This window comes from Podarcis pityusensis, assembly GCF_964106645.2.
Source record: "Podarcis pityusensis genome assembly, chromosome: 12".
In the NCBI taxonomy this organism is placed as follows: domain Eukaryota; kingdom Metazoa; phylum Chordata; class Lepidosauria; order Squamata; family Lacertidae; genus Podarcis; species Podarcis pityusensis.
Genome location: NC_138037.1, coordinates 42,703,708 through 42,731,329, shown reverse-complemented (window position 1 = coordinate 42,731,329; position 27,622 = coordinate 42,703,708). Strand labels below are relative to the sequence as shown.

The 27,622-nt window shown below is 42.7% G+C and overlaps 1 protein-coding gene across 4 annotated transcripts in view; it reads left to right on the top strand.

Moving 5' to 3' along the window:
• Positions 1–27,108, top strand: part of NEK10 (NIMA related kinase 10) — a 115,697-nt gene extending 88,589 nt beyond the window's left edge. For all 4 annotated transcript variants that reach the window (XM_080974592.1, XM_080974594.1, XM_080974591.1 and 1 more), the window contains 6 exons: positions 8,116–8,216; positions 15,632–15,742; positions 19,985–20,093; positions 24,681–24,733; positions 24,828–24,883; positions 25,999–27,108. In XM_080974592.1, coding sequence (XP_080830718.1) covers positions 8,116–8,216; positions 15,632–15,742; positions 19,985–20,093; positions 24,681–24,733; positions 24,828–24,883; positions 25,999–26,047 — 479 coding nt within the window. In that variant the 3' untranslated portion in view covers positions 26,048–27,108. The remainder of the gene's footprint in view (positions 1–8,115; positions 8,217–15,631; positions 15,743–19,984; positions 20,094–24,680; positions 24,734–24,827; positions 24,884–25,998) is intronic.
• Positions 27,109–27,622: the final 514 nt, after the last annotated feature.

The following is a 27,622-nucleotide window of genomic DNA, read 5'->3' as shown; positions in this document are numbered from 1 at the left end:
TACCACTGTGGCAGGAAGGTAAACAGTGTTTCCATGCGCTCTAGTTTCCATTATGGTGTTCCATTGTGCCAGAAGTGGTTTAGTCATGCTGGCCACATGACCCAGAAAGCTGTCTGTGGTCAAATGCCGGCTCCCTCAGCCTGAAAGCGAGATGAGCTCCGCAACCCCATAGTCACCTTTGACTGGACTTAACCGTCCAGGGGTCCTTTACCTTTACCTACCTAGTCCTCTCGTTCAACGATAAGATCTATTGTGTAGCACCAGTGCTTTTTTTCTGGTGGGGGGGACTCAGGGGTACGCATACCCCTAAATATTTTGTGAATCTTTGTACTTTTGTCCATTTACTATATTTATTTCCCCCGATTTGAACTATAAAATGGTGATTTTCTTGAGTCAAAATGAGAGTATCCCTAAATATTTTTTTTTAGAAAAAGAGCACTGTGCAGCACCTTGGCTGAAAATTACTTTTTAACAGGATCCATATTTTGAATGGAACCAGGGTTTGAAGGGCCAGAAACTCTAGACCTGCAGCAATGATTTACATATGAGACGCGATATGAGCAAAGGGCCTGTTAATACTCTCCTCCTCAGTGTGAGCAACAGCCAAGGCCTTATTCTGTATGTCAACTGCTAACTCTAAGACTCAGGCAAAAGTCTTTTTAACTAACTCCCTCCCAGACTTCTCTAGTAAGAACAGCAGCAGAGATGCTGTCCAGGTGAAATTACCCAACACATGAAACTGCATGTAAAGAAAATCTGATGGCTTTCCTTCCTTCTTTCTTTCTTTCTTTCTTTCTTTCTTTCTGAAAACCACTTTGCGGGGAGTGGCATTATTTTCAGTTGAGAAGCAGCTGGGGTGGGTTTATCTTTCTCCCACTTGCTGCTTTCCCCCTACAGCAACAGTGGCTCAACCCCCCCAAACTCCTGGCGCTTCTGAAAATTGCCCCTGCGATGCTGCATGGACACAAAGAATATTATTTTCTCGCATGCAATTAAGTGCAACATAGCTTGGCACCCCCCTTTTTTTGCACCTCATCTTCTAATTGCTGTTAAATAAGGGGAAGACTTACGGTCTTGCTTTTCACTCTGAAAGGGGGAAGGCTTAAAGGTCCCATTGCCTGTATCTTACTATGGGTTTCATGATAAAAGATGTAGCCTCTGAGATCTGCTAGTTGCCTCCTTCTACTGCAGCCCTTAAAATAAACCTAGCTTATTGCTAGTCTAAATGATACCAGACTGTCTGACCTTTCATAGGTACTGAAGAACATGTATTTATTTATTTAGGCTATTTGTATCCTGGGTGCATCACAATAAAATCAATAAAATGACAACATCTCAGTTCTTAAAAAAATAATAATACTGCAGAGAAAATACAATAAAACAGGATCAACAATATCAAACACCACACCAATGCCCAAGTTTCACCTGGATTTCGGTAGCATGGGTGTCAGCCACATTTGGGGAGTACTGGGGTACCACGGTGGAAAAGGCCTAGCCACATGTTAACACCCAGCGTGCATGTTCCAGTGGCAGGTCCTCCCCAGAACATCTCCGCTCACAAGCAGGAATATATATATAGAGAGATGTGCTCACTCACGTATAGTTCCCAAGCCCCTTAGGGCTTTACATGTCATTTGTGGTACCATGAATTCAGACCAGAAATTATTTGGTAGCCAGTGAGAAACTTGAAGGACCAGCGCCACATTGTTTTCGGCGGTGACATCACTAACAGATTGAGACAGAATCCTGACAAGACAGAAGTACAGTTTTTGGGGGACAGGGGGCGGGCAGGTGTGGGGGACTGGTCCTGAATGGGGCAACTGTGCCCCTGAGGGAGCAGGTACGCAGCCTGGGAGTCATTTTGGACTCACAGCTGTCCATGGAGGCACAGGTCAATTCTGTTACCATAAAGCACCAATGCTGCAGCAAGCAAAGGCTCTAGCAGCTCAACCAGCTGCTTGTGGCAGAATTCCAACAAATTCTTTGTCCAGGGCAGCTTGTCTACCAGCTCCATCTGGTACACAGGCTGAGATCCTACCTGCCCACAGACTGTCTCACCAGAGTGGTGCATGCTCTGGTTATTTCCCGCTTGGACTACTGCAATGCGCTCTACGTGGGGCTATCTTTGAAGGTGACCCGGAAACTACAACTAATCCAGAATGCGGCAGCTAGACTGGTGATTGGGAGTGGCCGCCAAGACCATATAACACCGGTCCTGAGAGACCTGCATTGGCTCCCAGTACGTTTCCGAGAACAATTCAAAGTGTTGGTGCTGACTTTTAAAGCCCTAAACAGCCTTGGCCCAGTATACCTGAAGGAGTGTCTCCAGCCCCATCATTCAGCCCGGACACTGAGGTCCAGCTCTGAGGGCTTTCTGGCGGTTCCCTCACTGTGAGAAGTGAGGTTACAGGGAACCAGGCAGAGGGCCTTCTCGGTAGTGGCACCCACCCTGTGGAATGCCCTCCCGTCAGATGTCAAGGAAATAAACAGTTATCTGATTTTTAGAAGACATCTGAAGGCAGTCCTCTTTAGGGAAGTTTTTAATGACTGATGTTTTAATGTATTTTTAATCTTTTGTTGGAAGCTGCCCAGAGTGGCTGGGGAAACCCAGCCAGATGGGTGGGGTATAAATAATTAATTTTTATATTTTTTTTATAAATTTGTTTGCATCAGCTGCAGTTTCTAAGACATCTGGAAGAGCAGCCCTGTGTTGAATGCAATCTAGTAAGCCAGGATGGGAGGTTATCAGAGGGTGGGTCACTGTGGCCAAGTGTTGTGGTCGTATTAGAGAGCACCCCCAGAATATGTAGCTGAAACCCTGTCAAGAGCAAGTCATTCTCATATTTCCAAGATCCAGAACCACCAAGCTACAGCATCTCTTATCAGGATTCAGTTTCAGTTTATATTTGCCCTCATCCAACCCATTACACAGGCAGATCCCAGAACAAACTTAGCAAGAAAAGCAACGATGGAGTTCTAACATAGGAAAAGAAGAATGCATGAGAAATTGTGCTTGTGTTTATGCTACAAATCTCTTCGCTTGCCAGATGGCCTGTTGGCAGACCAGGGCACCTTACTCAAGTTACAAATACCCAAATGCAGAAAACATTATTCTTTTTGCCATAACGCAAAAAACTCCTTATTAGTAACCCTGATCCTATTTCATGAAATAAGGGCTAGTAGATATATGTTGCATTTATAAGGGGTTCACTTCTCCTGCCCCACCTAAGAAGATGGGAGACAATACCCTTTCAAAGAGTGATTCAAATGTGATGCATCCAATTAAAATTTGCAGATATTTGTGCATTGTTGATGCTCACGGGGACACCATAAGACATAGGGAATAAATATGACCTTAATATATGCAATAATTGGAACCTTTTGGTATTTTGCTTGCTAGATCCTACTTTTGTTTGTCAGCCGGTATATCACGACTGGACCAAATGGTCAGGGGTCCCTTTACCTTTACCTATATTTTGCTTCATCAATGAATGCTTCATAGTTTATTATTTAACTATTTTTGATTATCAATAGGTTGAACAAGCAATATTCTTCCACTGATTCTTAGAGCTTGGATTAATATTTTCCCTTGAGTGGTGCTCAGTTATGATGACATTTTTAATTTAAGTGGCCAGTGCCTATTCTGTTTATCTGTGCATTGTTAAATTCTCAATACTTCTACCGTGTGTCATTTGTATTGTGTGCTTTGCTGAATTGCTTAACAGAAATAGTTTGCTTGGGTAAGTGAATTAATTGTTGGCCAAGCTGCATAATACCTGATCTTGATGTGAAATCGTATTGAGAGACGTTACAAAGGAGTTTCAGCTAGCAATGGCAGTACCATTCTTCAGAGATATTGAAGGGAATGTTCATCTTTTCAAGAATAGTATTAGCAGCAGTATCTTTCTGCACAATCAGTGCCCAAAAGGGAAGGAAATATTGGGATCGGTCACGTGTAAAGCTCTGCCAAGCCCCACAAAATGCCTCTTTTAAGCTTTGTCACACAATAATGCCATAGGTATTGTTGGTACAGTGACTGGACTTTGACAAAGGCATGATGCTTAGATTCCTTTTGATTCTTACCTTTTTCCCCTCAGAAAACCTGCAAGCCTCTCTTTATTTAGTGTGACTTTTTAGTTGATAAAACAGTTCAAAACCTGCCCATTTTAATTTGGGTTGGGCTGGGTCTTTCCGAGACTTTTTCTTTTTTTAATAGAATTCTGGGGATAGGTTTGAGTTTTCCCCAAGAATTTGCCAAAGCTTAGAAAAACTCATATCGTGGGACTACATCATCACCTCAGTTTCTCCCCCCTCCCTCTGTCCTCTTTGCCAGCACACCAGGAAGAAAAGTCAAGACAACCAAATGTGGATAAATAGGTTATATTTATTAAATAAATAAATGCTGAATAAAAAAGAGGGAAGTGTGCGGGGGCGGGGGCGGAGCAAGCTTAAATAGCCTGTCACCACCTCTTCCCATTGGGCGGAATCACCCATCACGCCATAACATTCTCCCCTAGGGAGATATCACCTTCCCTCTTCCACAGGAGGAGGGGTGTGGCAAATTCATCCCCTCCAAAAATGGTGGGAATGGCACTCTCATTCTTATAAGTTGCTGGGTGCGGGGAGACGTGAGACAGTATCAAGGAGTCTTGCAAAGAACAGCAGTTCTCCCTAGGTTTCCAGCAGTGCAGGTTTCTTTTTATTATTTATTATTTTATTTTTTTTTTAAAGTTTTCAACAAAAATAACACAAAACAAACAAATGAACAATTACAACAACAACAACAAACTAAGAAAAATATACACAAAAACAATATCAAATCCATAAAACGGGATTCTCCGAATCCCGTGACCCCCCCCACCTGTTCCTTAAATTTTCTTCTCAACTGCATATCATTTCTACTCCAAATTTCCCCCTCCCAAATATCCTGTACTATCTCTAAATTTCTTGTCATCTTGATTTCTGAGTTGTCCAGTTAGTTTTGCCATTTCATCATAGTCCATTAAATTTTTCTGCCAGTCTTTTTTGGTCAGGACTGATTCCTCTTTCCATCTTTGGACTAACAATAGCAGGGTGGCCGTCGTAGCGTACATAAACATTTCCTTCTGGTCTTTTGAGATCTCCGCTCCTACAATACCTAATAGAAAGGCTTCTGGTTTTTTAACAAAGGCTATTCTGAACATATTTTTCATTTCATTATAGATCATTTCCCAAATTTTTTAAACCATCTTGCATTCCCACCACATATGATAAAACGTAGCCTCTGTTTCTTTACATTTCCAACACTTATTAGCAGTGAAGGTTTCTGAGTATGTTCAAACTCTCAATTGCTACAAACGCTGTATTTGGTGGTTGTTGGTTTAACTCCTTCTGGGAAATGAGTTAGGAGGAAAAAAATGATATATTTCCCAGAATCAAGAGTGCAGAATGCAAGTGTGCTCAGATGTCTTTATGCCAGGCTTTTTTCCCCTCTTATTTTTTTGAGGCCTTGGCTTAACTTTGGGAACTTTGAGGTTTTCTCCACTTTCACATTAGGTTGCTGGATTGGGACTCAAGCGATAGTTTCAGTGACTCTTTTACGGAATGATTCAAGGGTTTTCATTTTCATATACATTCCCTTTCTTACTTAACATCATCAGTGACAACTTATTTGATACATTATGCATGGAATATAAGTGAAGGATCCTAAGTTTTTCAAAGGAATATTCTTAGCCTCACTTCAAAGAAGCATCATCTTCATAAAGACCTTATTGTGCCATCGCTTTTGACCCAGTTGCTATCATTATCATGCTGGCTTCAGTTCTGACTTGTAGGCAGCAGGGCACATGCCTTCCCCACTCAGTATTTAAGTTGCCTTATACTGCCCTCTTGGCAATAATGCTCTGATTGCATGCCAAGTAGTAGTAGTAGTAGTATTAGTAGTAGTAGTAGTTTGGACTTGATATCCTACCTTTTACTCCCCTAAAGGAGTCTCAAAGCAGCTAACAGTCTCCTTTCCCTTCCTCCTCCACAACAAACACTCTGTGAGGTGAGTGAGGCTGAGAGACTTCAGAGAAGTGTGACTAGCCCAATGTCACCCAGCAGCTGCATGTGGAGGAGCAGGGAAGCGAACCCCGTTCACCAGATTACGAGTCCACCGCTCTTAACCACTACACCATGCTGGCTCCATGCTGCCAAGAGACAGAAATTCCCAACATTCTTAGATGATGATAATGATGATGATAAGACCATGATCAATTCAAAGGTGCTCTCCCAATCACAGGGTTGGCCTGCCCATGAGACAGGGTGAGGCAGTGTCAGGCTTTGGGGAATCAGCTTCCTCCCCCCCATGGCAGTGGATGAGCAGAACAAAGGAAAATGAATCTTCTTACCAGTTAGAAACTTTAATAATCATAGCTAGAGAACAAAGAACCCATCTCCTAGGAATGGCGGTGCTCCCAGTTAAGGATCACCCCCCTTCCATCCCTATTAATCTACGTCACTTCTTTATTTTGTAATCTGAGCTTTTATCCTCTGTTCTTTCTGTTGTGACACTTTCTGCACTCTCCCTGACTTTGGAGAAGGGGTGTGTGTGTGAATGCTGTCCAGAGACTGTGAATCTGTTAACCCCCTCTCTCCCAGTGTTTCGTCTCCTAGCTGTTCCCCATCCAGTATTTCCCAGCTTCTGCCTTCTGAACCATGTCCCTCTGCAAACCACTGTTCCAAATCTAGACTTCTCCTTCTACTCCTGGGAAGATATCAGGAGCAGGGGGAGGGGGAGGCTCCCACAATTGCTCCTCAGTGCAGCCCTCCTCAGCACAGTCCCTGACAGGCAGCTATTTCAAGTGGAAGATGTCCAAAAGGTGGCACCCCTCCACTACCTAAATCTCATGACTTCTCACGGAGCGAACAAGATCTCACAAAATCTCACTGGAAGCTGCCACCGCTGCTCAGTACAGTTAAGGAAGGCTTGTGGGGCAGCGTGGCACCAGCAGGGTAGGTTGCACATTTTGGCTTTGCCTCAAGCAAAGAAACGGGACGCGCAGTCCCTGCCAGTCACAAACACCATTGTTTGGGCTTGTCAGCTTCTCAACGACACATTTCCACCAGCAGTTCTTAAATACAAAAGTACCTTCCAGCTTATCTAAAATTCTAATATTGCAGAGGGTTGAAGTAGATGATGCTTGTGGTCCCTTCCAGCTCTGCTAATCTAGGATTCTAGAATTCAGCATGATGGTTTAGAGATAATATTTTTCTGCCCTTATTTAAATGTGTGAATTAGTGTTTCACGGCTAGCAGATTTACATTCTGTCATGTGGAGGTGGTATCGCATCTAAACATGCAAAAAAGATGAGAGAAAACCACGTCGTAGTAATGTAACTGTGTCACGAAAGTAAGAATTAGGGACCTCGTCTCCTGACAGGTTCTAATTTTAAATATCAGTGTGTGTGCAGGGGGGAAAGGGACTGGTGCTAACTTGATATATGTGCACCTACACAGTAGACACCATACCTTTTTAAGGAAGTTGTATTTTAAATCCTGTGCAGGAATTGTTATTCGTGTAGACTAGTACACTAACTGTCCTCAAACAACAAGCTATTTGTAAGTTTTGCAGCATATATTCCATGGTACTGAGCCAGAAAACAAAAATGGGAAGATTAAAATGTACTCTTTTTATGCAACACTGTGAATAAAGTTGAATTGCTTTCATGGATTTTTTCATCTACTTGCAAAGCACACATAAAACGATATTGCCATACAGATTTCAAAGATTGAAAATGGCTTTTGTCGTCCCCCTTGCATGCTGAAAATCTGTGCAAAAATGGTGATTTGACAAACTTTATGGAACTGGCGTCAATTTTTAGTGCATTTTTCTGCCCTGTTTATGGTGATTACTTGTTCCTCTTTCCTATTGGGAAAACGTCAGAAATGCTTTGTTTTTCGAATTCCTGATATAAAGTTAAATTTCCGTATCGTAAGATGGGGAGGAAGCATTTGATTCACTGGCCAACTGCAAAATCCAAATGCTTTACTCCCTTTCTTTCCTCCCTCCCCGGCTTCCACTTCTGCATATGAGAGAGACACTGAGGCCAGCAAATGGGTTCTCACTGCTGATTGTAGCATTATCATCTGCAGCATCTGCAGGCATTGCTGTGTCACAACGGAAGGTGCGTCAGATCAGCGATCCTATTCAACAGATTCTAATTCAGCTGCATAAGATTATCTACATCACTCAGGTACGTTTTGATTATGTTGTTCTAGTGCAAGCCATCGTCCCTGTTTTTATTGCTCTGTCTGCGCAGCACAGTCGTTTTCTTGCTCCTAAGCAGCGCTTGAGATGTGTGAGAGGAAGGTAGGAATGGAATCTAACTCCATTCTTTGATTTTCCCTAATTGCATCCAAATCTTGCATTCTCACCCCCAAAATAGAATCCAAAGAACACTGGCAGAGGGGGAGGCTATCACTGAAAGGAGTTTGGGGGTGGGGAGGGAAATCCCTGTATAAAAAGGAGCAAAGTCTCCTCTAATGCTTCTGTAATTTGATCTCTGTTCCTGAGAACAATTCCCCATCCAGTTCTGGTATTCCTTCAGCTGATCATTCTGTACTTAAGCTTCTTATATACAGTCGTACCTTGGTTGTCGAACACCCTAGAACTCGTACGTTTTGGCTCCCAAACCCAGAAGTGATTGTTCCGGTTTGCGAACGTTCTTTTGGAACCCAAACGTCCGACGGGGCTTCTGCGGCTTCTGATTGGCTGCACGAGCTTCCTGCAGCCAATCAGAAGCTGTGATTTGGTTTTCGAACGTTTTGGAAGTTGAACGGACTTCCGGAACGGATTCCGTTCGACTTCCAAGGTACGACTACACATGCTTTGGTTCAGAGATGTTTAGAGCTGCTCTACAGCTTTTCTCCAGGAGCTGCAAGCACACAACCTCTTTCTTACATCCAGCCAAGCAAGCAAGAGTCCCTGGATATTTAGTTCGTTTATTTAAAATATTTTTAGTGCAGAAGTCCTCTTGCGGCAGCTTATAGAACAAAACCCACTACAGTCACAAACCTCAACATAGTTAATAAAAGCCAGCAGTAGTATAAACACCAACCAGGCCCAAAATTACAAAAAGATGGTGCAGAACAACACCCAGAAACCACAAGCAATTCCATAAAGAAGTTAACTGCCACAAGTACTGGCGTGTGTTTCCAACATACACACAAAGTTGTCTTATACTGAGACAGGCTATCTAGCCTTGTATTGTCTGCACTGACTTCCAGCAGCTCTCCAGGATTTCAGACAAGGGTCTCACTTAGACCTCCCTGAAGCTGGTGGGCATCAAACCTGGGACCTTTTGCCTGGAAAGAAAAGACATCTGAAGGCAGCCCTATTTAGGGAAGTTTTAATGTTTGATGTTTTATTGTGTTTTTAATGTTCTGTTGGGAGCCACCCAGAGTGGCTGGGGCAACTCACTCATATGGGCGACAAATAATAAATAAAATTATTATTATCATTATCATCATCATTATGCATAGCATGTGCTCTACCACTGAGCTGCAGCGCTTTCCTTCGCAGGTGGCATTCCAAGCTACTATAGTTTTCTTCCTTGTAACGCAATCTCAGTGTTTAAACAAGACTTTATGGGTCGCCTTGGGCTGTACAGGAGCAATAAAAGAACTGTTAGCTATGCCATTTTGAGTTGGCAAATCAGTTTCATTTCAGCCATGTCAAAAGAAACATAAAACAGCATTTAAATTAACTGTCGTAATTGACTCTAGATAGTAAACAGGACTCAAGTGGTCCTGTCTGAAAAGGTTTTGGAATCATAATCCACACCTGGGAACACATTCTAGCCCTGCTGATGTCAAAAGCAGTAGTTTGAGGTGGTCCCACTCCCCCAAGTTGTGTATGCATAAGCCTAAATTGATGGATTAGTTGAAGAGAAGATAGCATGAGGATAGCCTTTCAGCTGTGCTCCAGTCACAGTAGAGGCTGGTCCATTGGGATGGATGGGCCACCCAACTGTGGAAATGTTCAGGGTGGCAGGAGAGGATATATTGTTTATTAATATCTTTCTTAGCTTGTGCTAGCAAGTTCCTTTATGTAGCAGAGTTACATTCCCCTTTTTACATGCAGAGCAGATAGCTCGTTGCAGGCCCGTGTGAGCCTCTCACTATTATACAATTCAATCTGTCTCAGATTGAATTGTACGTTCCTGGCAAATTCCCTTGAATCCCTCTTAAAAGAATAAACATGCCACAATCTTATTCAAAGATAATAAAAGAAGTTTACTCACATCAGTTCATAGTTGGATCCCTGAAGGCAGATTACAAATATACTACAAATATGTACATGTGGATCTATCCCATATGGGGGAGTAATCTCAGTGCTTCTGCTAGCTGAGAGCTAGCAGAACAGTCCTAGCTAAAAGCTGGTCAAAGGAAGAAGGAAGTCAAAAAGAAGGGGAGTGCTGCGTGACTCGTTCTTTTGTTACCTGGACAGGTAAGGTCATGCCCACCTTTTGTCACATGCAAAGGAAGGATGCTCCAGTCAGGAGGAACAGGAAGTTTCGACTGGCTGGACCAAACATTCCCTCGCATGTCTTCTCTAGCACTACAAGGAATGTTGTACTCGACTGCTTCTCATGAATCACATCCCACACCAACTTCAGTCTGCTCTCAGTCAGCCCTCACCTGCCTGCCTTCTCACAACCAGGTAGTGGTTGGGGAGGGGGGGAGACTCTGCCTGTCATTGGCCCTGGCTTCACTTACTCTTGGTTTCCTCAAATTGCTGAAAGCCTCTTTTTTCAACCTTCATCTACATTCTAGTATGTTGTCCTCACTGACTGCTCATTTGCTAGGGAGCAAGGCTCATTTGACACAGCAGCTCTTCTAAGTAAATAGACCTTGGATTGTGCTGTAAACGTTCTGTAAAGGTAAAGGGACCCCTGCCCGTTAGGTCCAGTCGTGGACAACTCTGGGGTTGTGGCGCTCATCTTGCTTTATTGGCCATGGGAGCCGGCGTACAGCTTCCGGGTCATGTGGCCAGCATGACTAAGCCGCTTCTGGTGAAACCGGAGCAGTGCACGGAAACGCCATTTACCTTCCCGCTGCAGCGGTACCTATTTATCTACTTGCACTTTGATGTGCTTTCGAACTGCTAGGTTGGCAGGAGCTGGGACCGAACAATAGGAACTCACCCCGTCGCGGGGATTCGAACTGCTGACCTTCTGATCAGCAAGCCCTAGGCTCTGTGGTTTAGACCACAGCACCACCCATGTCCCTAAACGTTCTGTATGCATGGTCAATTGTGTATTTAGATCTGAATTTACCAGCGCCCTAGTGCAGCTCCTAACCACGCCTCCAGCTCTTTTTTCCTCATTCATTATCTTGGGCCTCTCACTCAACCACCTTTCCTTTATGCCTTTGTGGCCATCCTGTTATTCACCCTTCTTGATGTTTCTTTTGTTTGTGACCTCTCAGTTGCTAGGGCAGTCTTATCACACGTTGTAAGATTTCTTACTTCCCCTGTTTGAATCTTAGACCTATTGCTTTATCAAGTTTTACCAACTTCCCTCTTTTGAATGGATGAATTTCCACCCCCCCCCCCAAAGCAGAAGTCATGTTGCAAAGCTGAGTTAATACAGCCAGAGCTTTCCTGGAATATATTCCTTAGCTACGTTCTTAATATTCCTTCTTACTAATCAATTCCTAATTGAAATAGAACCAAGCCCTGTTATAGGTGCAATAGTATCGCACCTGGACTGCAACACAGTGTGTGAAGCAACTCTCTTGGTTTAACAACGTGGTCAGTGCAAGGGGGCATTTGCCATTCTTAAGTTACCTACTTGCAAGGTTGCAGATTTGTACCACCCAAAAGGAGTGGCTCCACTTTAAGGCTAAAGGATGGAAGGTTTTGGAATTTATCCAAAGGCTTGGGGGGGGGGACCCCCTCAATATTATATATAGAAAAGGTGAGGTTCCTTACTGAGGTTAATTTTCTACTACAAGGAAAATAAATCTACTTTCATTCACAGTCTGAACCATAAAGTCAAATGTGATTTATTTAATTATTTATTTACAAAAATCACTACCCTAGATTAGACTTGATAGTATAGCACAGGGTACTGCTTTTCACCAATGTGGTTATTGCTTTGTGATTAAGTTGGAATCTACTGTTGGTAAATGTGTTTCTAAGAGGTTAGCATCCACTTAGGAAGAGGAGGATTAGGAAGCGAAGTTTATATAAAAATCTGTACATTTTCACAAATTCTGCTTGTAATTCTAAGCTGCAGATTTGCCCAGTGGACTCTTTAAGATTGGAAAAACAAACCCATCATTGTCCACAGGGCACAGGTGATTCTGCCCCATTCCTCCATACCATCAAGCTCCTTCCTTCCTGCATGTTTCCTCATTTTCCCTAGCTTTTTGAAGTACCCCCCCCCCCTTTATGTAGGTTCAGAACAACAGGAAGGGACGCTATTTAATTTGATGAAAATACTTTTTTAAAAAACCAAACCACATTTTTTCTGGTTGTGTTGCATGAGAAAAGAAGTTGATTTCTGCAGCTGTATGTGAACAAATTGGAAGTGTGTGGAACACACACACACACACACACACACTCATCCTTACATTAACACCAAAGTAAGAAACTGATTATTTTCACTTGCTTTCCAGAGCTCTGCTGGTCTGCTGCACTAAAAGATGATGATGATAATTTGTGTATTTATTTAAGGGTGTCCTCAGTAGGACTTGCTTGGGGGCCTGCATAGGATTTATTAGAATTCTGAGGTAGGCATGGTGCAAATTGACACAGAGCAGTCTTGATTCCAGATTAGTTAATCCATAACTCTTTTATCTCTGGCTCTGCCCATCATCGACTCGTCACCAGCTTGCGGCCCCCATCACATTACCTCAAAGGGTAAAATGTGGCCCTCAACAGACAAAAGGTTGATTACCTCTACTATAAAGGACTCAATAGAGGTCCCAGAGTTGTTCTATCATTCTGCCCTTATTATGTGATATTTACGTGACAGCAATACTTGGGCATTTCCCTCAGGCACACTTTTTTTCCTAATACGCTATCAAGCCTTGAGTGGACTTGCCTACTCCTTCTGACTAAAGGAACTAATTTACCTAAGCATTCCACTGGATGTTCATTAATTCTTGGCTGTCTTTAAAATAGGAGCGCAAAAACACAGCTCACTGACCATCCCTGGAGCCTTCAACTGCCCCCTCTCCTCCTTTTCTATATAGCCCTTTAAACACGTAGGATGTTTATTTAAAGCTATCAACTGCAGATCTCCTTTAAGGAGCAGAAGCTGAAGTTCATAAGGGGAGAGCTCTCATTGTTAGTTCTGGGCTTCCAGCAGCCGTTTCCATCCCGTTTCCATGGCAACAGGTTTCATTCCGATCCAAGAGGAAAAAACCCCATGTAAGCTTTTTAAAAAAATGATTATGTAAACCTCTTACCTTATTTCCACTCATCTGACATCTGAGTCCCTGAAAACAGATTTAGGAATGAAAACCATAAAGCCAACTTTGCTCCATTTCCTTAGCAGGGAGCAACCAGCCTCTCGGCCCTTGGTTTGCTGCCACGGACATGTGCAGGAAACGTCTTTCCCCACAGTTTGGTTTCTGGCTGGCAAATAATCCTTAAGTGACAGACAAATCTAGGCAGCCTCTAGTCCAAGCCAAAACGTAGCAATATGTGTTTTGTTCTATCAACTGTGTGCAGCGACTTCAGCTGTTGTCAGTGTTTACTTTCCAGCAGCAGAGATTCTGGAACCCAAGTCTGTCTGGAAGCCGCTGCCCCCTCCAAAAAAATCCATGTTTGTGTGCGGGTCTAAGTTAACTCAGTTGCAAAATATAGACTTTCTCAGAACCGCTCCTATCCTTTCCTGTTTTAGATTTTGGAGGGTTAAGCGCTGGCACTGAAACTGAACGAACAATTGGCACCAAGGCAATTGAAGCCTGCCCTGTCCTATGAACCTTAGGATGAGGGCCTGACCTCGATTTTTTAAATGGAGATTAAAGACAGCTTCATGACTGGAAGCATTATACATCTGTAATGGTATACTGTAGAGCAAGTGGGTGATGGCAGCAGGGAGAAATTGGATGGGACACCCTTAGCTACGGGGTTCCTGGTGGAGCAGGGGGTGCCCTTCTGTTACGGCAATTACTTGTCAACACTGAGCAGCAGAACTGCTCAGAAGAAGAGAGGGCCATTTTCCATCTTCCACCATTAGGAAAAGTGCATATGTATGAAAGAGGAGGCCTTTTCTCGTGGCACCTGCCTGTGGAATGTCCTCCTGAAGGTGGTGTACTGGGCATCAAGGGATACGGGTGGCGCTGTGGTCTAAACCACTGAGCCTCTTGGACTTGCCAGTCGGAAGGTTGGCGGTTTGAATCCCCGCGACAGAGTGAGCTCCCGTTGCTCTGTCCCAGCTCCTGCCAACCTAGCAGTTCGAAAGCATGCCAGTGCGAGTAGATAAATAGGTACCACTGCGGCGGGAAGGTAAACGGCGTTTCCGTGCGCTCTGGTTTCCGTCACGGTGCCCCGTTGCTCCAGAAGTGGTTTAGTCATGCTGGCCACGTGACCCGGAAAGCTGTCTGTGGACAAACGCTGGCTCCCTCGGCCTGAAAGCAAGATGAGTGCCACAACCCCATAGTCGCCTTTGACTGGACTTCACCATCCAGGGGTCCTTTACCATTTTCACCTTTACTGGGCATCAGTGCTACCAGTACAAGTACAATACTACCAGTGCAAGGTTGAAACCTTATTTTCCAAGGCTTTTTAGAAGTTGTTATTTTTAACTAGTTCAATGGTTTTATTCCCCATAATATTATTTCATTGTTGATTATGTTTTGTAGTTTATATGTAGATTTTGAATTCCAATGTTTGTCACCCTGAAATTCAAAACTGGGTGAAAATGTAGTTCATACATGTTTAAAATTTTTATAAGTCCATACATTTACCGTGATGCGAAACGGTATTTGAAGTGCCGTATTTTTCGCTCTATAAGACGCACCAGACCATAAGACTCACCTAGTTTTTGGAGGAGGAAAACAAGAAAAAAAATATTCTGACTCTCAGAAGCCAGAACAGCAAGAGGGATTGCTGCGCAGTGAAAGCAGCGATCCCTCTTGCTGTTCTGGCTTCTGGGATAGCTGCGCAGCCTGCATTCGCTCCATAAGACGCACACACATTTCCCCTTACTTTTTGGGAGGGAAAAAGTGAGTCTTATAGAGCAAAAAATACGGTATATCCTGCCATTGGGCAGTTCACATTTTGCTCTGCCATGAACTTACTGGCAAGCCTCTCCTTTTCATCCTTGCAATATGGGTACAATAATACTAAGTTACCTTACAAGTTTATTCAGGTTTACTGGTAGCATGGAATGCTTTTTACACTCTGAAGTGCTAAATAAGCGGCATTTCAGCCAGTAGGAGTGACTGGGAGATAAATGGGTGTAAATAGTTTATGGGAAACTATGGAGGTGAAAGACTGAGTCATAGCTGCCTTTTCTTAAAAGTCAAATTTTATATGCTGTTTGGTCACTGCTTTGCTGGTTATCAATAGTTTATGCTTTCACGTATCTCAAACACCGCTTGCAAAAAGAGGACGACGACGAGCTAAAACTGTTTCTGTACCTTCAAACAGCTTCCACCAACTTTACACTGCAACTTGAAAAGAAGAGTCATTGAGAGATTCAAGAAATGCCTCTTCAGCCAGCAGAGCAACCCATGTAACTTGAAGTCTGAAATTAAAAAGGTGCAGTATGTTGAAGGTCACTCCCAGAGTGATTATGATTCCCTTCCCCTTATTACTTGAAATATGGACGGGATATTTTCAGGGAGCAGAGGGAAGCACATTTTTACATATTCAGATGTGAAGCATTTACATAGGCTAATGGTCATATTTTATTCACGAACAATGGAGGTCCACGCATAGCAACTCACCCAGAAGTCTTGGAGATAGATGTTTTAAAAATTACTTCACTTTAATTTGAATATATCCTTAATCTTTCATTATAGTGGGGAATTAAGAATCAGCAGTCAACAGCCTTAGGTTTTAAAACTACTACATGTGTCTGGACAAGCAGTGGTGTGTGTGTCAATTTGTGTAAATATACATACATGTATACAAACCCTGGCAGCTTCTCATAGACTGAGGCATAAAGCCATTATCACTGGAGATCAGAGAACTTATATTTCCTTTCATGTTCAGAAAGTAGGGATTTCAAAACAAAACCCCAAGGGAAGCAAACCCACAAGACAGAATTTTCCAGAATTGTCAGAGTAGCAACATAATGCTTCTAATCTCCCATTTACATGAAATGCTTTTTGTTGTGAATAATCAATTTAGGAGTAACAGTAAAAGCTTGCCTGTTCTGTTGATGCAAGGCTCGCCTCATCTTCACAGAACCGAATTCTGCCTTATCATACCAAGTGGAGATGATGTTGAGTAAGCCCAGATGAACAAGAAGGGATGTGAAGAGAGAGAGAAAAAGAGATGTATTCAGATGCTTGAAAGGAAGGGCTGCTTTACCCTTTAAACCTTGAGGGTTTTTTCTCAGCCTGACCAGAAAGCACTGAAGCTGTCCCAATGTGCTTTGATGCTAGATAATATTGACACAGCCCAGTAGGCCTTAACTCGGGTCATTGCTTTCCAGCTACCATATTATTTGTGAGATCGTATTTTGGATACCATCCAGCACAGAACAGTTATTTGTAGATAATGCTGAAACCACAGAAGATTCTTTCTGAAAGACTACAGTGTGTCTTAGCAGAGCAAGTCCAAAGGACATCAGCAGCACATTTGATCCTATAACATGCCAAGTATTTTTCCAGTTGTTCTCACAGAAGGTGGCAACTGCCAGTGTAATTCATGTATATTTATTTATTTTGCACCCCCTTAGGCTCAAGAAGACTAGTAACATGCAAACACCTCCACAAAATGTAATGCCTGCAATATAATATTTATTTATGCCCTGCCGCAAAAAGACTCAAGGCAAAGAAAGGCCTTGCATTGTCTTTGGCAAATGCAGCCTTATTAACAGAAATGGATGTGCCATTTGTTTATGTTGTTTTTATAATCATTATTTCTACTTCTGATAAAAGTATTTCATAGCCACAAAGGTGTCGCCAAGATCATAGAATTGTAGAGTTGGAAGGGACCCCGAGAATCGTCTAGTCCTCCCCCCTGCAATGCAAAAATCTCAACTAAAGCATTCATGACAGATGGCCATTCAACCTCTGCTTAAAACCCTCACAAGGAAGGATAGCTATGCTGTGCTATACAAAAGTAGCTTGAGATATCTGTTCTTGTATGTGGTTTCGTTGTTGTGTTGGGCATTACTCTGCATTCACTGGGCTTTAATTTGTTTATGTCCATGCTGGCACAGCCTGTGTCCTGAAAGTTAAGCACAGGACAAATAAAGATACACCTTTTTATTAATCTTGGTGCAAATGCTTATGAGCATATAGTGCATATACCCTTTAATAGTTTTTGCTATGCTTCGTACTAATGAATAAGTCACGCCTTATTGCAACTGAGCATTTCTGGATTGAAGCTTATCTGTTAGTTCTGAAAATAATATTGTGCATCCCCTCTTGTGTGGTGAAAGGGTTTTGTCAGGGAACTGCCATCGGAAGGAAGGGAGGTGAAAGGGCTCACACAGGTTGGGAGAGACTCAGCAGCTGAAGAGGGAACCAGTAGGGGGAGAGGAGGTGAGCTGAGGGAAAGTGAGCTGGAGGGATGGCTCAGAGACACTTCCAGCGAAAACAGTGGGGAGGTTTCAGGACCTCCTGTAGGGACACCCACTCCTCGCCGGAAACTGTCACGCAGAGAGTCCAGAAGACGTGTTTCCGTTAAGGAGCTTTTATGTTGGAAGCGATTCCGAAAGCAACCACTGTCGGAATCTGCCAGCGACTGACGGAGCCATGTTTAAGGGGCTCCGTTACAGACAGAGGTTTGCAAACTTGACCAAACTCTGAGGGACTTGGATTTTACACACAAGCAGCTCATTGTCCCATCACAGGTTTAGTTTCCGATTTGATGAGAGACTACTGGATATTTTTGTTGTCTTTGTAATAGCTGCTTTGTTTATGAATGTACAGGAAGAGCATTGTGGAAACAAATACATACCTGGCACATACTGTTTTTTCCACATGAGGGCACAGCGGCCATTTTGGATGTTGCAATGTCACCCTGAAAATAAGCGCTTTTTGGGGGCTGTGTTCTTGTGTGGTGCCCCAAAATGCATGTTTTTGGATGCTATTCCCCCCAAAAGCGCATCTTTCAGTTCTGCAATCTTGCACGGTGCACGACCTTGGAAGAAAGTGTCCCACTTTTCTGCCTTGACGTATTGGAGGTTGTGCAAATAGACATCCACACCCCAGGCAGCAGATCTACCAAGACTGCTTCCATTTCCTAGAGTGAGTCTCTGTTCTCCATGATATTCATATCCAGCAACCTCAAGCCAAGTTGTCTCCAAGGTCTTTTCCTGTCTTTTATTTCATGATTGATGTAGTTGCTACCAAATTCCAATTCATTAGCTCCCACTGATGTTATACTTTCTCATGTAACATGTACTGTCCATCTCAGGAATCAGTATTGATAGTGCAGAAGTAATCTAGAAAGTACTGTAATTCATTTCCCCTTGAAAAGTTGGACAAAATTAGTTCTTGGTCTCGGAATAACATTTAGAGCTCAAACATTCCACCTGTTCATTTCCAATTCTGTTCTCCTTTTGTTGTACCTGTTTTTAAAATGAATGAAAATGGATCACCTGGAGAATTTCCTATGGCGGCTTAATAGAAATAAGGAGAAGGTTCTCCTGAAGCAGGAAGAGGGATCCATAACTAAGGACAGGGGTACTTGTTTTCCTTCTTGCCTGGGTTAAATACCCACCCAGAAGTAAAGCTGAACCTAGCAGCAGCTTCTCAGTTGTGAACTTCTAATTCTGTAAACTGAAAATGACAGAACACTGGCTTTAGCCCAAAACTGTAAATTGAAGTTGATAGTGTATAATATGAAAACCTTCTACCAATTTAAATTTGCAGAAATCTATTCACCTGGCTGAGCCAGGCAGTGCTTGGATGAGTACCTGTCACTTTGAGGATTAGAAATTTCCTCCCATATTTCATCTGCTGTGACAGTTGTCGCTTCTTTTCTGAGCAACTTCCAAAGGATTGAGCACCCAGGAGGGATCAAAATGGCTGAAATCACACAAACATCAGTGGGCCCAAGCACTCTGCTGTGGTGAAAAGCAGTGTCTACATATAGACTCTGTGGAACTTAGCACTGGGGATACTCTATACCAAATTCATCTAGTACCTTTAAAATCCCTGTTTACATTGGACTGCACAGTTTAATGCATGCCAAACAAGCATTAAATACAGTATTTAGTACTTGACTCTGCAAAGAACAGGGTATGAGAGGCGGTTTTGTGCGTAACAGAAATAGCAAGGCAAGTTTTAAGAAAACTCAAAGCCTTGTTTGTTTTTCACTATGGCTTCTAATATTATTTTTAAAACATAGTTATATCAAGGTTTTTCATGCTCAGTATGAAACTTTATTTGCAGGCTTCCTCAACCTCGGCCCTCCAGATGTTTTGAGACTACAATTCCCATCATCCCTGACCACTGGTCCTGCTAGCTAGGGATCTTGGGAGTTGTAGGCCAAAAACATCTGGAGGGCCGAGGTTGAGGAAGCCTGCTCTATTGAACAAATGAATATTCAACAATTCACTTCCTGTTCCTCATTCCCTATCCAGAAAGTTGTTCCAATTTCCACCCCCCTCAATTTTAATCCATCTTTTCCTTTAGAGCAGTTTCATATTTCCAAGTCTGCATACTTTCTGAATGTCCGATATGGCAAACATTTTAACTAATCTTACAGCTATTTAATTTTTTTCTTACTTCAGAAAATTACGGTTCTGCGTTCACTCCCAATTATAACATTTATGGAGGAAAACAATAGGTGTTTTGTTTGTGTTTGGTCTTTGTGCAGCTTCTCCAAGGTTCCCCAGAGCTGATTGAGCCTAACTTTTTGACAGCAGATTGCCAGTTGTTATTGCACTCTTCAGGGGGGAGTACTTTGGTCCTCGACGACAGACCAGGTAAGTTTGGCGAAAGCCACGTTGCGCAACCTTTGCCAACGGCTGTCTGCGTTGACATTATTCAGCAAGTATGAATTCCTCCCGCTAAATGCTCATTAAGCTCCAACGAGGTTCAGTGTGCTAAATGTGTAGGGCATATAGGACGAAAACAACCGCACAGTTGCTCCTTAAACCATTTCCATGTGGCGATTCTAACTACACAGAGTGAGAATCAATATGAGATGTAGTGGTTAGAATTTCAGAAGAAGACCAGGGAGACCCAGGTTCAAATACCCCTTAGCCATGAACTCTTGAGAAGAGGCATTGTCTTGTGTACCTCATGAGCATGATGCGCGATGTTGCATTGTCGGGAGGCGGCCGAGCACGGAGCTCAATGTGGCGTGGCTTCCCCTCTCGCACTCGGGAGGAGCCAGCCACTGAACCGCTCTGTGCTCAGCCTCCTCCACCCCCTCAATATGAAGGGGCCCCGGTCCCCTGCCAGCAGATTTTGAGGGGGCTGAAGGGGGTCCTCTGCTCCTAGGAATTGACATGGCTGCTCTTGGGCCAGTTGCTGTCTCTCAGCCTAGCCTACCTCACAGAGTCATTGTGAGGGGGAAGAAAGGGGGGAACCATGCTTAAGTCCTAAGAGCCAGTGTGGTGTAGTGGTTAAGAGCGATAGACTCGTAATCTGGGGAACTGGGTTCGCTTCCCCGCTCCTCCACATGCAGCTGCTGGGTGACCTTGGGCTAGTCACACTTTGAAGTCTCTCAGCCCCATTCACCTCACAGAGTGTTTGTTGTGGGGGAGGAAGGGAAAGGAGAATGTTAGCCACTTTGAGACTCCTTTGGGTAGTGATAAAGCGGGATATCAAATCCAAACTCCTCTTTTTCTAAGAGCAAATTGTCTTATAGGAGACCATTGTTCCATCTGGCTCAGTATTGTCAGTCCTAACTTGTAGCAAGTCTACTCTTTCAGACTGGGGTCTTTCCAGGCCATTTCTGTATTGCCGTTTCTGGAGATGCTAGATATGAAACCTAGGGAGTTTGGTGTGCAAAGCATGTGTACCGCCACTGAGCTGCAGTCATTCCCATTGAGGGAGTGAGGATATAATTGTAATATATAATAAATAATACATGGTGAGTTGGTGATCATCATACTGGAACAGACAAATTCCTAGAGGTCAAGAGTCAGGTTTCAGGGAATTGGCTTCCTCCCCCTGTGGCAGTAGATAAGCAGAGCAAAGGAAAAGGAGTTTTCTTACCAGTTAGAAACTTTAATAATTACAGTGAGAGAACAAAAAACCCACCTCCTAGAAATGGCGATGTTCCCAATTAAGGATCACTCCCCCTTCCGTTCCTATTCATCTACGTCACTCCTACATCTTGTAATCTGAGCTTGTACCCTCTGTGCTTTCTGTGTTTTCTATTCTGACACTTTCTCAGCTCTTCTTGACCTTGGGGAGAGCGGAGGAATGCTGTCCAGAGACTGTGAATCTGTTAACCCTCTCTCTCCCAGTGTTTCTTCTTCTTCTAGCTGTTCCCCATCCAGTATTTCCCAGCTTCTGCCTTCTGAACTATGTCCCTCTGCAAACCACTGTTCCAAATCTATACTGTTCTCCTGCTCCTGGGAAGATTCAGGATCCAGATCAGGGGGAGGGGGAGGCTCCCACCATTCTTCGTCAGCACAGTCTTCCTCAGCACAGTCCCTGACATCAACTATCAATGGCTATGTTTTATCTCTACTGTAAGAGGCATTTTATCTCTGAATGCCAGTTGCTGATAATCACAGGTGCTGTTGCATTGCTGTGCTGTTTGCGGGCTTCCCATAGGCATTTGGTTGGCCACTGTGAGAACTGGATATTGGACCAGATGGGCTGTTGGCCTGATCCAGGAGAATCGTCTTATGTCCTTATATTCTCTGCCCATATTTGAGGCAAGTGATGTTGAGTTCCCTCAAAAGTAATGGCAGGTGTTCCTCTCCATCCCCCACCCCCCCAGTGCTAAATTAGCAGGACAAAGGAGAGATGACAGGATTTTGATATGGTATGCTGTGTTGCATCTTGAACCGATTTGGCAGCCTAATGCTAGGCTAAAGAAGCAGGCTATAAATATTAAAATAATAGTAACAGTATACTGAAACTGGGCTTACAGACCATTAAATATGTGTGGTGAGAATGAAGTGAGGGACATTGAACATGAAGGAAATAATTTAGATAGCTGCATAGTGAAAAAACTCAAAACAAAACCCCAACAAACCGTGCCAAAAACTGTAACACATGCATTTATGAGGAGAATGAAAGATGTAGTCAAGAGTGTTTATGCAAAAATATAGAAAAGCATGCTAGCAGCATAAAGCATTATCAAGAAGAGGAACACATTCACAGCAAAAAAAAATATTTCAATTGGAATGTTCTGAATTGTCAGGACTGGGGAAAGGTGGCAGGAAGGAAAACCAGAAAGAGGAGGTTAATTTATTTTATTATGAAACTGTTTCAGCTAAACAAATTTTATAGACCTTGGCTAGAATGTAGTTTTGAAAGGGTGACGTGTTGTGTATGTTGCTGTTCTGTCTTTCAAAATATTGTCCTGTCTTGGTTGGTTTCCATGCTCATGCACCACGAGTTTGTGCCTTTAATGGAAAAGGGCATGTGTTTACTGCTTTTATACATCACCCAAGGGGGTTGCACTCAAGATGCAAAGGAGGTGCGGGAAACAAGGCATGCAGGCTCTTATATTCCATTGCATATGCTTAGAAGCCTTCCTGTCCTGAGATAATCCTGGGATCCCTGAGTTATTTGGATTCTTTATCACAAGGAAACGTCTTAAGCAGAGGTCGGCAACCTAAGGCCCATGGGCCAGTTCTGACCCATAAGTTTCCTGGAACTGGCCCACGGCTGTTCTGTGGATTGGCATGGGGATTCCATGCTCCCCCCCCCATGGTGCCATTTTTTTTCTTGCTGCGGGGACCGACTTCCAGGTCTGAAGAGTGCCGGAAATAGCTTGAGAGCACGCACAGACGCGCACGCTCCAGCCCACCGAGAGGTCTGCCGGGGAGTGGACTGGTCCGGCCTCAAAAAACGTTGCCTATCCCTGGTCTTAAGTATATTCAACAGAATGCATAGAAGCCTGCATCATACCTTCCCAGTCAAAGCAGGAAGATTATAGGCACGATGGATGGGCCTGGTGCATGCAGGGACGTTAGAGATAGGACCAATGCGCACCCACTCCCCTTTATGTCCACACACACACGAAGAAGGATCCTCTTAATCTGCATATAGAAGCAGTTTTTGCACAACTATTGCTGCGCATTGATTGCATCAGTATTCATTTCTGCTTAATGTATATGAGCCCAGTTCTAAATTGCACTAGACAAGGGGATTACAAAGGGAACATTTGCGTATTGATCACTCTGAAGTTGGCCCTGTGGCATCTTTATTCTTCTGGGGAAACATACAGAATTAAGGGCCAGATTCAATTAACTTGGCGCGCTAGCAGAAGCCAGGGCAAGGACTCTTGCTAGTGCAGCGGGGTTTTCCTCCCTCCTCCCAAACTGCTCTGGAGAGTAGGGAGAGCCCCAAGAACAGCACACATGGGGAGGAGAGGGATGGTTTCACTGGGCAAGGAGAAATGCTTGCACTCATGGAATGATTGGATTAGCGAGATCCTGAAATCCAACCTTTGTCATCTAATTGCTAATGGACAAATGATAGTATCCTGCTTTTGTGACTGAAATAAAAGTTATACATGTAACTTCGCCAAATATGCACCCACCTGATTTTTCCAATGTTTCCTTTTTGGAAAGTGTGTATACACACACACACACACACAGAGAGAGAGAGAGAGAGAGAGAGAGAGAGAGAGAGAGAGAGTTAATTTAACTGTCCTATGTGCAATAAGACAGTTTAAGGTTATGGCACAAGAATTGCGAAAAGAAACCTGCCAACACTACCTCTGCACTAATTTTCTATTATATATGCTGTAGAAAACCTTTGCAAGAAATCCCCAGAGCTTTCACGGTCAAGGTTAGTGAAATAGAGGGCAAATGAAAACTCTAAGCTGGCTATTCTAAGAATACATACTTGGAAATATGTAGAAACTCAGTGGAACTCTGTTTCAAGGAAATATAAGTAGGATGAGCATGAAAATGCTCAGATGTGAATGGCACGGGTTCCCATTAATTAAAATGGTGGGTGCCAATCTACATGCATAAATGAATCTCCATAGAAGTGAACTGGAAAGTTGGCTCCTCTACAGAAGCTCCTGTACACCTACTGGATTTCCCAAGGCCAGAACAAATCACGGGATTGATGGAAATGACTCTTGCCCCCTTTAATCCTCAATGCTGATTTAACCTTTGTGGTTTGCTTTTTTGCTTTCACCTTAATGAATTACATATCTGTGACCAGAAGCAGTTGGGTGTGAACCTTTTTCTATATTCAAGAATCAGTTAATAATCCCTTAAGATTGTTGTTAATTCCATGATTTCAGTATACACTGTCATAAAACGACGGCAACTTTTAACAGTTTAAGAAGCTTCTCTGGTGCTTCTTTTTATGAAATCAGATGTCCATTCCATTATCCAGCATTATCTGATATGATTTACTCATAGGTCTTCCTAGCGCTTTTGACGTGGATGAAGGAGTGACATATGAACAAATGCAGGTCAGACATCACCTTGTTTTTAGTAGTTTCATCATTTGCTTTCAGTTCCTTTTCAGTAACGTGTAATGAAATTCCATGTGCTTCACTTTTGTAGACTGTGATTGAGGAGGTTCTAGAGGAATGTGGATATTACAATTTTACCTCAAATAGGTGAGTTTCATTTCAGAAGGAGACATAAAATCATGGTGAAGTCAATAGACAGAAATTACAATTCAGTTTCCTAGTTACAGCTGTCTATTTTGGTTTTGGGGTGCTTTTTAAAAAAATTCATGATTTATGATGTGTAGGCATGTGCTAGATAAAATGGTGTGGAACATTGTAGCCAGTAGTGTAAAATCATATTTGAAAAGAAAGGCACCTCCATCCTTTTCATTTTGATGGATGAGAATTTGTTTTAAAATCCCTTATGAAAAATAAACCTCAAATGAAGAATTGTAGGGCTACCAGCTTGCCTTACGGTTACATTGTCTGGATGTTGCACAAAAATGGGTTGGGACAAGAAAGCAAAGGGGATGTAAAATTTGGAAGAAGCTATTTGAACAACAATACAGCTGCTATTCTGCTCCACCTCTGCTTACTATTGCTGCAGGATTTTCAACAGTGATGGGACAAACATTCATGGGATAGATTGAGTGTCTCATACTCAATAAGTTTAAATGGAATTCCACTAAGTTGTATGATATAGAAATAATATATTGGCATGTGTTTCAGTGGGGTGGCTTACTGCTGGTTTTAATTATTTTGAATGTTTTAAAATAGTTCTTTTTACCTGTTTAGGAACCCCTGATGTAGACAATACTGACCTTGATGAGCCAAGTTCCATATAAGAAAGCTTTTTTATGTTCTTTGTGTGTTACTGAGAGGGGAAAAGAATCTCTGGGTACCTCACACAGATGGGGGGGGGGGGGAATGATGCTACTAATTAGCCATAGCCAATCACTTTCAATAGTGACATCCAAAAGAATTTAAGACCCCTTTAAATAGGAACAAACTGGCTATGAGAGATATTTGTTGCCTACGGTTTCTACAAATGTTGGGATCAGTTGCACTAAAGTCCAGCATATATGTTGGTGCCTAATTTTAGGAGCTTTTAGGTTGGAATTTCACTTATCTGGCAGCTCAAACTCCCGCAAAGCTTTCCTGCAGTCTCTGCTGATGCATCTGTGTCATATTGGCAGCAAGGGTCTAGTCTGCCTCAGGTGATTGTAAATGTTATGGCATTTCTCATTCCCTGCGAATACTTACAGCCTCTTAAATCTTTTTAGGTATCAATACTATCCATGGGGAACAAGGACTCATCCGGCCAGAAGATGAGCGCCTGGAATTCGGACGAGATTGGCATGTTTTCTAATAAGGTCTAAGTGCCTTGACTTCAGCTGTTGTCTTTTGCCAAAGGAATGCACTTTGCTTCAACACAAGAAAAGGGGGGAGGAAATCAGATGTAGGGATAGTTTGCAAAGAGTCATCCAGGCAGTAGAACTTTGGAGCACAACTTTTTCAGTAGATGTTTGCAGTACTTTTTTTTGCTGGCAGAATGCTTACTTTCTGTGCACAATGTGGACACAATCCCAGGTACCTGCATTATGGCAATATAATGCTCCACTGAATTCTTGCTTCTATATAATTTTAAAGGACTTATGAATACTCAGGAACGTTGGAAATATATCTTATGTTTTATAGATGTGTTTATACCAGAGATTTATCTTTTATAATAAGAGTACCTTTTGTAAGGAGAGGAAATCAGAAAGTCGGAGTTCAGAGTTTTCTAGAATACATTTGTGACTAGCCTTTGGGATATTTGCAATTTCTGCTGCGAGTGTGGTATATTAGACAGTATTTAAAACCTGCACAGCTTCTAATATTTGCTATTTCTAAATACATGTTGATTCTATAAATAGATATAGGGTGATGCCAATAATATGTATATAAGAAATGTATAGTGTGCATTTGTATGCAGCATTCATACCTTTACACCCACACCCACGGTGCAATAAATAAATAATTCTTTTTTTATTTTTGTTCAGCTCTGTAGCACATAATGCACTTTGGAAAACTATGCATGCTTTTGGAAAATGCATACAAAATAAGAATGTGTGTGTAGTTGTTGCTAAGACTTTTCTCTCATTTTTGCCAGCATGCTAGAGATTTCAGTGGCTAGCAATATTGAGTGAAAGTATGATTCTCTGGAATGAGGATATTCAACATGGTACCAGATGTTGTTGGACTACAACTTCCATCATCTCTGACCATTGTGAATGCTGGCTGGGCTGATGGATGTTGGGAGTCCAACAACATCCAGATGGCACCCAGTTGGCTAACCATTCTGTAGAATACCCTTGTAGGTAAGACCTCCAAATTTCAATGGTTTTATTTTTATTTTTAAAAACCTGCCTATCTTAATTAGCCTTTTGGTACGTAATGCAATATTTCTGAAGTTGGGTGCTTACCGCATATCTAACCTACTAGGCAGTGTGTTCGTCGTTCAAGCACAAATGAAGAATTTGGGGTTAAAAAAAAAGGCAAGTTCAGCTTGTCTGTTCTGACCCATGTTAGTCTGACATCATCAACATGATTGATTTTGGGACCAACCAAATAGGGTCATTTGAAATCTAGACCATGGCACTGCAGCAAAAATGTGTTAGGTGGGTTATTTTATAGCAGCTTGACATTTTGCAAGGGAGCCGGGATATACTGTAGTTCCATCTCCATTTGGCACAGTAGGCTTATAAAGTCTGTAAGAAAAGGTGCCCGTTCTGAAACATCTGGTGGCATCAGTAGGTGAGGTCTCATGTGCACAGGTTCTTCATATTTTGCTTGTTCATCATGGCAAAATCAGTGGACCCAACCAAGCAGCTGCGTGACGAAGATTTCTGCCACAATGAAGCGGGC